Source organism: Somniosus microcephalus, chromosome 4 (assembly GCF_052327205.1).
Source record: "Somniosus microcephalus isolate GS21.2 chromosome 4, FLI_Smic_1.0, whole genome shotgun sequence".
NCBI lineage: Eukaryota > Metazoa > Chordata > Chondrichthyes > Squaliformes > Somniosidae > Somniosus > Somniosus microcephalus.
The window spans coordinates 130,944,749-130,957,283 of record NC_140990.1 but is presented as its reverse complement, the minus strand read 5'-3'; the positions used below and the strand labels follow the sequence as shown (position 1 = coordinate 130,957,283).

The window sequence follows — 12,535 nt, the reverse complement described above, 5'->3', positions numbered from 1 at the left end:
TAGAGACAAAGAAGTCCATGAGCTCCTCACATTTGTTCTCAGAGGTGAGGGTGAAGGAGACGGGGGACAGGTTTAATAAGAAGGTTAGCAGTAGCGAATAGGAGCCGGGGGTATCTTTGCATTCCAGAATGAATGGGCTGGGCTCCCCTTCTACAATACCAGGGTTGGAATCCCCATGTACAATCCCAGGGTTGGAATCCCCATGTACAGTCCCAGGGTCGGAATCCCCATGTACAGTCCCAGGGTCGGAATCCCCATGTACAGTCCCAGGGTCGGAATCCCCATGTACAGTCCCAGGGTCGGAATCCCCATGTACAGTCCCAGGGTCGGAATCCCCATGTACAGTCCCAGGGTCGGAATCCCCATGTACAGTCCCAGGGTTGGAATCCCCATGTACAGTCCCAGGGTCGGAATCCCCATGTACAGTCCCAGGGTCGGAATCCCCATGTACAGTCCCAGGGTCGGAATCCCCATGTACAGTCCCAGGGTCGGAATCCCCATGTACAGTCCCAGGGTCGGAATCCCCATGTACAGTCCCAGGGTCGGAATCCCCATGTACAGTCCCAGGGTCGGAATCCCCATGTACAGTCCCAGGGTTAGAATCCCCATGCACAGTGCCAGGGTTGGAATCCCCATGTACAGTCCCAGGGTTGGAATCCCTCAGCAACACCAAGTGTGGGTCTCAGGCCCCGAGTCAGAGCCGGTGGACGTGCGGCCAGGACCCCGGCACCATTAACCCCGGGTGCAGCGCCTACCCCTGACAAGAAACACAACAACTTGCATTTATACAGCAGAGGGAGCAATTCAGAGCCGGTTAGCATCAGGGTGGGTGGTGGATGTGGAACTCGGTCCCTGGCCTCCTGTGTAGGGCTTTCTTGTTGCATCAGTTTGAGCTGGAGTGGAGAGGGGGGAGAAGCTGCTGGGTTTAACCCCCAGTACTTCTGAGCCCAGTGGGACCCAACAATTTCCAATGTGGGACTGTGAAGGGAGCTGAATTCTAGGGGAGATTAAGTTGCTGAACAGATACTGTCCATACAGTGTAAAAGATTATCGTTTTAGGAACAAGTATTTCTGTCGCGGCTTTCAATCCATTTTATACATACAGATTTTTTTAATTCATTCAATGTGGGTCACGAGCAAGGCCAGCAGATATTGCCAGTCCCCAGTTGCCCATTGAGAAGGTGATGCTGGGCCTCCTTCTTGAACCTCTGCAGTCCGTGTGGTGAAGGTACTCTCAGAATGCTGTTAGGTGAGGAGTTCCAGGATTTTCACCCAGTGACGATGTAGGAACGGCGATATATGCCCAAGTCAGGATAGTGTGTGACTGGGAGGGGAACTGGGAGGTGATGGTGTTCCCATGCACCTGCTGCACTTGTCCTTCTAGGTGGTGGAGGTCGCGTGTTTGTGAGGTGCTGTCAAAGTTCTAGTCGAGTTGCAGATGTAGAAAGTCACTCTGCTTCACCCCTACCACCTCGCTCTCTCTCCTCCCATAGAGGCCAGAGTCTTGTTAAGGCCCAGACCGGGTGACAGGTTCCCTTCCCTGAAGGACATTAGTTAACCAGTTCGGTTTTTACGACAATCTGGCAGCTTTCATGGTCACTTTTTTCTAGTGCCGACCCCACAAATTCCCAGATTCATTCAGCTCAATTTCACAACGTGCCTTTGTGGGTTCTCACCCTCCCTTTTTCCTGTTTTAAATTCATTTTACAGGGTATTAGAAGGGGAAGATTTGCAGACGGGAAACTCAAACCAAACATCACTTCAAGATCTGACAGACTTACTCAATTCATCAGGACCTTTGAACATGGAAGCAGAAAGCACCGTTCAGAGCGGGGAGAAACCGTACACGTGGTCTGTGTGTGGACGAGGCTTCAGCCAGTCCTCTGGCCTGTCGAGACACAAGCGCAGTCACACTGGGGAGAGGCCTTTCACCTGCTCAGAGTGTGGGAAGGGATTCACTCAGTCATCCCACCTGCTGATACACCAGCGAGTTCACACCGGGGAGAGGCCGTTCACCTGCTCCGAGTGTGGGAAGGGATTCATGTGTTCATCCCACCTGCTGAAACACCAGCGCACTCACACTGGGGAGAGGCCGTTCACCTGCTCCGAGTGTGGGAAGGGATTCACTCAGTCATCCAGCCTGCTGGCACACCTGCGAGTTCACACTGGAGAGAGACCTTTCACCTGCTCCGAGTGTGGGAAGGGATTCACTCAGTCATCCAGCCTTCTGACACACCAGCGAGTTCACACTGGAGAGAGGCCGTTCACCTGCTCTGGGTGTGGGAAGGGATTCACTTGTTTATCCAACCTGCTGCAGCACCAGCGAGTTCACACTGGAGAGAGGCCGTTCACCTGCTCTGAGTGTGGGAAGGAATTCACTCGGTCATCCCACCTGCTGACACACCAGCGAGTTCACACTGGGGAGAGACCGTTCACCTGCTCCGAGTGTGGGAAGGGATTCACTCAGTCATCCCACCTGCTGCAGCACCAGCGAGTTCACACTGGGGAGAGGCCGTTCATCTGCTCCGTGTGTGGGAAGGGATTCACTTGTTCAACCAACCTGCTGAAACACCGGCGAGTTCACAAGTGACTGCAGAGATTGCATTCTGCTGTTATTGCTGCTGTTAATTACATCCAGGACTGAATCGTGTTCATTTTGACAGTTGGAGTTTGTTTCTACTGAGGTTAATAACCCCTGTAACTGGGCTGGAGTTTAATATTTGGATATATGTCAAATAAATCAGTTTTCTTTAGACACATTGTTGTGGATTTTTGTCGTTCCCACCTGAGTGTTTAGCATCACCTGGCTGGAGCTCAGAAAGGACAATCTGGGGTAGGATCGTACAGTGGGAACAGAACTACAGCCTGGACACAGTCCTTCAGGGCCACACTGAGAGGGGCAAACAGCACTTTGGTCTTTCTCGTCTCTCTTCACTGACAGCAATGTCCCCAGGCGGATTAATCTTGAGGCTTGTAAGGTCCAGAGGATTTCCACCCAAGGGTGTTTAAAGAGATCGGACGGGTGCTCTGTGAGCCCCTTGCCCATGTCTTCAGCTCAGTAGAGTCAGGGACTGCTTCCTGAGATTGGAAGGTAGCTGACATAGTTCCCATTTTCCAAACTGGGGACAAATCAGAGCCAGGGAACTAGAGGCCCATCAGTGTGATATCGGTCACAGGGAAGGTTCCTGTATGGATCCTAAGAGATGCTGTTTTCGATCACGGGGAAAGGGAAGGAGCCGTTAGAGATATTCAACATGGTTTCCAGAAAACAAGGCCAACTTGTTTGAGTTTTGTGAAGAAGTTGCTGGGTTGGGGGATGAGGGGAATCCGGTTGACATTGTCTACCTCAGGAGTGTCAATCTCATTTTCCATGGTGGGCCGAATCCGATATCCTGGTACTTGGCGAGGGCCACATTCAGCAAAAGTTATTAAAATAGGAATAAATGAAGATTAACTATATCGATACTTCGAATCAGAGAATGGTTACAGCACAGAATGTGGCCATTCGGCTTGTCGAGCCCGTGCCGGCTCTCTGCAAAAGCACCTCAGCTAGTCCCACTCCCCCACCCTTTCCCAGAGCCCTGACATTTTTCCTTCAGGTACTTATCCAATTGCCTTTTGAAAGCCACGATTGAATCTCCCTCCCCCATCCTTTCAGGCAGTGCATTCCAGATCATAACCACTCGCTGCGTATAAGCTTTTTCTTACCTCACCTTTGTTTCTGTTGCTAATCACCTTAATTCTGCGTCCTCTGGTTCTCGACCCTTCCACCAATGGGAACAATTTCTCTCTCAATCTACTCTGTCTGGACACCTCATGATTTTGAACAGCTCCATCAAACCTCCTCTCAATCTTCTCTGCACTAAAGAGAACAACCCGATCTTCTCCAGTCTATACACGGAACTGAAGTCCCTCGTCCCTGGAAGCATTCTTGTAAATCTTTTCTGCACCCTCTCTAAGGCCTTCACATCCTTCCGAAGGTGTGGTGCCCAGAATTGGACACAATACTCCAGAAATTTTCTCCAATTAAATATTGGGAAGACCGAAGCCATTGTTTTCGGTCCCCGCCACAAACTCTGTTCCCTAGCCACTGACTCCATTCCTCTCCCCAACATCTGTCTGAGGATGAACCAGACTGTTCACAACCTTGGTGTCATATTTGACCCTGAAATGAGCTTCCAACCACATATCCGCAGCATAACAAAGACTGCCCTTTTCCACCTCCGTAACATCGCCCGTTTCTGCCTTTGCCTCAGCTCATCCGCTGCTGAAACCCTCATCTGTGCCTTTGTTACCTCTAGACTTGACTATTCTAATACACTCCTGGCCGGCCTCCCACATTCCACCCTATGTAAACGTGAGGTCATCCAACACTCGGCTGCCCGTGTCCTAACTCGCACCAAGTCCCATTTGCCCATCACCCCTGTGCTCACTGACCTACATTGGCTCCCGGTTAAGCAGCACCTCGATTTCAAAATTCTCATCCTTGTTTTCAAATCCCTCCATGGTCTTGCCCCTTCCTATCTCTGTAATCTCTTCCAGCCCCACAACCCCCACGAGATATCTGCGCTCCTCTAATTCTGCCCTCTTGAGCATCCCTGAGTATAATCGCTCAACCATTGGTGGCCATGTCTTTTGTTGCCTTGACCCTAAGCTCTGGAATTCCTTGCCTAGACCTCTCCACCTCGCTACCTCTCCTTTAAGGTGCACCTTAAAACTTTGACCAATCTTTTGGTCATCTGCCCTAATGTTTATCTTTATGTGGCTCAGTGTAAATTTTTTTGTCTTATAATCCACCTGTGCAGCACCTTGGGATGTTTTACTATATTAAAGGTGCTATATAAATACAAGTTGTTGTTGCACTCAGCCAGATTTAGTTCCTTCTGGAGAGAAGGGGAGAAACAAAAGCACAGATGGTGTCATGAATGTTGTTTTTAGACAGTAAGGATGAAGGGAGAGTTTGTAGAATGGAGAATTTATAGTTCAGGAGGGTCAGGAGTGAAATAAAATGTGTAGAAACTAGATTTGTCTGTTCCGAATTTCTATCTTGTTGTAAACACCATTTGCAGGGTATTAGAAGGGGAGGATCTGCAGATGGAAACTCAAACCAAGCATCGCTTCAAGATCTGACAGATTCACCGGATTCATCAGGAGCTGAATATCATCGGCCTTTGGATATAGAAGGAAAAAAACAACAATCACAGCGGGGAGAAACAGGACAAGTGTTATGTGTGGGTCTGCAGGAATTGCTAGATTCCTAACCAAAGGACTGAGATCAAGTCAGTCTGTCAACTAAACGAAGTTTAATACTGTTTTGCAGAAGTGACAATCAAAACGCAGAACTAACTAACAGGTCTATGCTCAATGCTGGCTCCACGAGGACTGAGGGAAAACACTCCTCAGTCTGACGTCATGACGTCATCACGTTTCCTGCTGTTTGGAACGTCACGTGACCCACGTGGTGACATCATCGCGTTCGGTCTTAATCCTACAGAGACCGCGCTATTTACATGCAGTAAAACGAATACAGGTACAGATTCATTCTGTTACAGATAATTATGTACATTGATATAAGAGTCCCTTGGTGGCTCTGCCACAGGTCCACCTTTAATAAATCGTCTAGCCTGTGAGAATTGTGCACCCACCTGAATCAACAATGTAAATGTGGGACAGTGGGAATGGATTCAGTTGACCGTCTGAGGTGCAAACTCATCGAAACAGTCACACCAGGGAGAGGCTGTTCATCAGGTGAGTGTGGAATGCGTTCACTGCTCTGTATGTGGAAAGGAATTCAGTTGATCATCCCATTTACTGACACAGCACAGTCACACTCGCGGAGAGAGACTGCTTAGATACTTCACGTATGGGAAGGGATTCACTCCGTTGTCTCAACTGTTGATACTCCTGAGTGTCCACATTGAGAACAGTTGCTGCAGATACTCTGATTGTGAGGAAAAACTTTCAAAGTTCAAAGCAGCTGATGCACGATCAGCGCATTGATACTGGAGAGGGGCTGATTCAATATCCTGGGCGTGGGAAGAAATTCACCCCACCTGCTGAGACTCCAGTGAGTTCACATGTGACTGCAGGGATTTGGATTCTGTTATTAATCACATCCAGGACTGAACCATGGCAGAACGCCCGGAATTATTGTTAAATTTCCTCTCAATGGGATCACAGAAACTAATTTTCCATTCACTAATTGGGGCTTTCAATGACAGCGCTGTTCCCCAGCATGCGCGGCGGGCGAGAATGTGCCCTATTCACACTGGAGGAGCCCGGTGCGCAGGCGCATTGGCCGCCTGTATTTGGAGCATGCGCAGTGTCACTATGATCTGCCCCAGGTGAGTGGTGGAAAAGGACAAAGAGCGTGGTGATGTGGTTTTCCCGCCGATTACGAATCAGCGGGGCGCAGGGAGGTAACGAACTCTGTGGGTGGGCTTCATAAACACCTAGTGTAGGCCGCAAGCCCCGAATGAGAACCTACAGTTTCCCCGTTTGCAGCTCCGAGGCTTTTTCCCGTTATTAGGCTCAGGTTAACGGCGGCCATCTTTGTAAAGGAAAGCTGAAGATTTGTTTGTCGCAATTTTGCTTCAGCGAGTGTTAGAGCGCATGCGCGGCCATGTTTGTAAAGTAACCTTTCGTGGGCGAGGCTTCAGGGTCCCAGTGAGTGAACAACCCAGCCAGAGTCAGCACCTTCAGGGAGGAGAGGGAGGGGAACAAGTGAGTGTAGAACTGAAACCAGCCAGAGTCAGCACCTTCAGGGAGGAGAGGGAGGGGACCCAGTGAGTGTAGAACTGAAACCAGCCAGAGTCAGCACATTCAGGGGAGGAGAGAGAGGGGAACAAGTCACTGTGGAACTGAACCCAGCCAGAGCCAGCATCTTCAGGGGAGGAGAGGGAGTGGAACCAGTGAGTGTAGAACTGAACCCAGCCAGAGCCAGCACCTTCAGAGGAGGAGAGGGAGGGGAACCAGTGAGTGTAGAACTGAACCCAGCCAGAGTCAGCACCTTCAGAGGAGGAGAGGGAGGGGAACCAGTGTGTGAAGAACTGAACCCAGCCAGAGTCAGCATTTTCAGGGGAGGAGAGGGAGGGAAACCAGTGAGTGAACTGAACACAGCCAGAGTCAGCACCTTCAGGGGAGGAGAGGGAGGGGAACCAGTGAGTGTAGAACTGAACCCAGCCAGAGTCAGCACTTTCAGGGGAGGAGAGGGAGGGGAGAGAGTGAGCATAGAACTGGACCCAGCCAGAGTCAGCACCTTCAGGGGAGGAGAGAGGGGTGAACCAGTGAGTGAACTGAACCCAGCCAGAGTCAGCATCTTCAGGGGAGGAGAGGGAGTGGAACCAGTGAGTGTAGAACTGAACCCAGCCAGAGTCAGCACCTTCAGAGGAGGAGAGGGAGGGGAACCAGTGAGTGTAGAACTGAACCCAGCCAGAGTCAGCATTTTCAGGGGAGGAGAGGGAGGGAAACCAGTGAGTGAACTGAACACAGCCAGAGTCAGCACCTTCAGGGGAGGAGAGGGAGGGGAACCAGTGAGTGTAGAACTGAACCCAGCCAGAGTCAGCACTTTCAGGGGAGGAGAGGGAGGGGAGAGAGTGAGCATAGAACTGGACCCAGCCAGAGTCAGCACCTTCAGGGGAGGAGTCGTAGAGTCTTAATGACACAGGAGGTCATTCGGCCCATTGAGTCTGTGCTGGCTCTCTGTACAGCAATCCAGTCAGTCTCATTCCCCTGCTCTATCCCTGTAGCCCTGCAAGTTTATTTCCCTCAAATGCCTATCCAGTCTCCCCTTGAAAACATTGAGTGTCTCCGCTTCCACCACTTCCATTGGCAGCGAGTTCCAGGTCCTCACCACTCGCTGTGTAAAAAGGTTTTTCCTCACATCCTCCCCGAATCTCTTGCCCAAAACCTTAAATCTGTGTCCCCTAGTCCTTGTAGCATCAACTAGTGGGAACAGCCTTTCCCTATCTAGCCTATCCAAACCCATCATAATCTTGTACACCCATATCAAATCACCCCTCAACCTACTTTGGTCTAATGAAAACAAATCCAGCTTCTCCAACCTGTCCTTGTAACTAAGATCCTCCAACCCCGGAACCATTCTGATAAATCTCCTCTGCACCCTCTCAAGGGCCTTCACATCCTTCCTAAAGTGTGGTGGCCAGAACTGGATGCAATACTCCAGTTGTGGCCTAATCAGTGCTTTATAAAGGTTCAGCATAACTTCTCTACTTTAGTACTCAAAACCTCTATTTATTAAGCCCAATATCCGATATGCTTTGTTAACCACTCTCTCAATATGTCCTGCCACCTTCAGGGACCTATGCACATTAACTCCCAGGTCCGTCTGTCCCTGCACACTCTTTAAAACTGCCATTAAGTGTATATTGCCGCTCCCTGTTCCTTCTGCCAAAATGCATCACCTCACACTTCTCTGTACTAAATTCCATCGACCACTTGTCTGCCCATTCTGCGAGCCTTTCTATGTCCTGTTGCAGTCGATTGGTATGACCCTCACTTTGCCAGACCCCCCAAGTCAGAACTGGACGAAAGGTCATCGACCTGAAACGTTTACTCTGTTTCTCTCTTCACAGATGCTGCCTGATCTGCTGAGTGTCTCCAGCATTTTCTGTTTTTATTTCAGATTTCCAGCATCTGCAGTATTTTCTTTTTGTATTAGTGTAGAACTGAACCCAACCAGAGTCAGCACCTTCAGGGGAGGAGAGGGAGGGGAACCAGTGAGTCAACTGAACCCAGCCAGAGTCAGCACCTTCAGGGGAGGAGAGCGAGGGGAACCAGTGAGTGTAGAACTGAACCCAGCCAGAGTCAGCACCTTCAGGGGAGGAGAGGGAGGGGAACCAGTGAGTGTGGAACTGAACCCAGCCAGAGTCAGCAGCTTCAGGGGAGGAGAGGGAGGGAAACCAGTGAGTGCCAGAGTTGGGGGAGACAACTGGGAGCAGAAGACAAACTGTCTTCAGATGTGCGATAGAAACATAGAAGATAGGAGCAGGAGTAGGCCATTCGGCCCTTCCAGCCTGCTCCACCATTCAATGAGATCATGGCTGATCATCCAAATTCAGTACCCTGTCCCTGCCTTCTCCCCATATCCCTTGATCCCTTTAGCCTTAAGAAATATATCCAACTCTTAATGAACTGGCCTCCACCGCCCTCTGTGGCAGTGAATTCCACAGGTTCACCACTCTCTGGGTGAAGAAATTCCTCCTCATTTCAGTCCTAAATGGCTTACCCCTTATCCTTAGACTATGACCCCTGGTTCTGGACTCCCCGGCCATCAGAAACATCCTTCCTGCATCTAGTCTGTCCAGGCCTGACAGAATTTTATAGGTTTCGATGAGATCCCCTCTCAATCTTCTAAACTCCAGTGAGTATAAGCCCAATCGACACAATCTCTCCTCATACGTCATTCCTGCCATCCTAGGTATCAGCCTGGTGAATCTTCGCTGCACTCCTTCCATGGCAAGAACGTCCTTCCTCAGGTAAGGTGACCAAAACTGCACACAATATTCAAGGTGCGGTCTCACCAAGGCCCTGTACAACTGTAGCAAGACATCCTTGTTCCTGTACTCGAACCCTCTTTCTACGAAGGCCAACATACCATTTGCCTTCTTAACCGCCTGCGGCACCTGCATGCTTACCTTCAGCGACTGGTGCACAAGAACACCCAGGTCTCTTTGCACTTCCCCTTCTCCCAATCTATTGCCCTTCAAATAATAATCTGCCTTCCTGTTTTTGCCACCAAAGTGGATAACCTCACATTTATCCACATTATAGTGCATTTACCATGTTTCTGCCCAATCACCCAACCTGTCCAAATCGTACTGGAGTTTCACAACATCCTCCTCACAGCTTACCCTCCCACCCAGCTTTGTGTCGTCTGCAAGTTTGGAGATATTACATCCAATTCCCTTGTCCAGATCATTAATATATATTGTGAACAGCTGGGGTCCTAGGACCGATCCTTGCGGTACCCCACTAGTCACTGCCTGCCACTCGGAAAACGATAGTTTTGGATTTTAGCACAGGGAAGAGGGACAATGTGTGGGACGGGGATTCACAGCTTTGGGGGAACAAGAAAGGAAAGAATGTTCCATAGAAACTAGAATTGTCTGTTCTGAATTTCTGTCCTGTATTTACAGTGATGACTTTTGTAAACTCCTTTTACCGGGTATTAGAAGGGGAGGATTTGAAGACGGGAAACTCAAACCAAACATCACATCAAGATCTGTTAGAGTCACTCGATTCATCAGGACCTGAATATCATCGGCCTTTGAATGTGGAAGGAGAAATGTTTGTCTGTTCTGTCTGTGAGAAAAGATTTCAAACATCAGTGTGACTGGAAAAGCACTGAGACACACATACCCGAGTGAGAGTATTCCAGTGCACTGCCTGTGGAAAGAGCTTTAACAAGTTACACAGCCTGAAAAAACATCGCACCATTCACAGCGGGGAGAAACTGTACACGTGTTGTGTGTGTGACGAGGCTTCAACTGATCGTCCAACCTGGAGAGACACAAGGACACCCGCACCACGGAGAAACCGTGGAAATGTGGGGACTGTGGGAAGGGATTCAATTACCCGTCTGAGCTGGAAATTCATCGGCACAGTCCCACTGGGGAGAGCCCGTTCACCTGCTCTGAGTGTGGGAAGGGATTCACTCAGTCATCCTGCCTGCTGACACGCCAGCGAGTTCACACTGGGGAGAAGCCTTTCACCTGCTCCGTGTGTGGGAAGGGATTCAATAATTCATCCCACCGTCTGAGACCCCAGCGAGTTCACACCGGGGAGAGGCTGTTCACCTGCTCCATGTGTGGGAAGGGATTCACTCAGTCATCCCACCTGCTGACACACCAGCGAGTTCACACTGGGGCGAGGTCATTCACCTGCTCCGACTGTGGGAAAGGATTCACTCAATCATCCACCCTGCTGAGATACCAGCAAGTTCACTAGTGACTGCACGGGTTGGATTCTGCTGTTTTTGCTGCTGTTAATCACATCCCGGACTGAATCGTGTTCATTCTGACAGTTGCGGTTTATTTCTGCTGATGTTAATAACCCCTGTAACTGGACCGGAGTTTAATATTTTGATATTTCAAATAACACAGTGTGTCGATATTTGATGTCTCCAAGATAAGAGGAGGCTAATTGATGCCCTGTTACCGACTGCTCCATTTTTGGGCCTTTTCTCCTTTCTAACTCGAGATTATTTCAGTTCTCGTACCTTTGGTTACTCTCATGGACAAGTCTCAGCTCCCCATACCTTCCAGAGTGCCTCTCCTAGCCTTGGTATCCAGGGAAAGTCTCGGTAACACGCCCGGGATCACTAAACACAAAACCCAGTCTGTTAATCACTTTCAGCTACTGGACTTAGCGTGTGTCCCACAGCATCTCTCTCACCTTCGATGTGTGAATAGAGCATCACGCCTGCAAACCTGCTTTCAATTTAAATTTGAATCCACTCAGCAAGTGTATTTAAAACAATACGTACAAGTAAACAGATCACATCAAATAATTGGCAAAGATTCAGAGTCAACAAGATGAACAAGTGAACACATCACGGCCCAATACCCCAGCTCTATATTCACAGGAGAAAGTCTGTTATCTAACTCCTCGAGTGGACAGAGTAGAGAAAGATCCCAACTCTAAGCACATCTAGAATCTGTTGTAAATATCTTTCAAATCCTGACTGGCCCAATCTGTCGGTTTCCTTTCAATTGAAGTGAATGGAAGATGAGAGGGGTGTTGGCATATGGACCTCGGTTAATTCAGCTTCTGGAAGGTGTTCATGTTTAGTTCATTCGATATCGGGGAAAATGTGGTTGGTATCATTAGAGAGAGAGAGAGATTTCACTGAGCAACAGCTGGTGTTTGCAACCAACTGGCCTTGGATATTTTCATCACAGAATGTTTCGATCAGAAATATGATGTTGGGATAAGAAAAGTCTGGAGACTAGTGGTTTGTGCTGCCCCAGGAAGGCCACAGTGTTTTTACTGCTTCTAATGTTGTTGATGTGTGTTGAAGAAAATGCAGACTTGTGTCTCTGGACTGTGCAGTAGCCAGAGACGACCATATTAGGCAATGCCAGCTCCAGTTTGATAAGAGGTTGATGGCAGAGCAAGAGATCCAGCAGTTTTAAGAATTTATCTCCCGTTATCTGCAGACATCGAATGTCGCAGCGTGCTGACAAAATTGGACTTAAGACTTTAACCTATTGGGTTAAATTATTTGGATCGATTGTTATAGAATTGAATTGTTATAGAATGGAAAAGTAGTGAAGTTATGCTAAACTTGTATCGAACCTTGGTTAGACCACACTTGGAGCACTGCGTACTATTCTGGTCACCATATTATAAAAAGGATATAGAGGCACTGGAGAGGGTGCAGAGAAGATTTACAAGGATGATACCAGAAATGAGAGGGTATACCTGTCAGGAAAGGATGGACAGGCTGGGTCTCTTTCCTCTTGGAAAAAGAAGGCTGAGTGGTGACCTAATAGAGGTCTTTAAAATTATGAAA

General features: G+C 49.0%; 1 protein-coding gene across 1 annotated transcript in view; it reads left to right on the top strand.

Moving 5' to 3' along the window:
• The window catches only part of LOC147119771 (uncharacterized), a 41,264-nt gene extending 29,769 nt beyond the window's left edge, over positions 1–11,495 (top strand). The window contains exons 3-4 of the mRNA XM_085984146.1: positions 1,831–2,586; positions 10,626–11,495. Of these exons, the coding sequence (XP_085840272.1) occupies positions 1,831–2,586; positions 10,626–10,968 (1,099 nt within the window). The 3' untranslated portion in view covers positions 10,969–11,495. The remainder of the gene's footprint in view (positions 1–1,830; positions 2,587–10,625) is intronic.
• Positions 11,496–12,535: the final 1,040 nt, after the last annotated feature.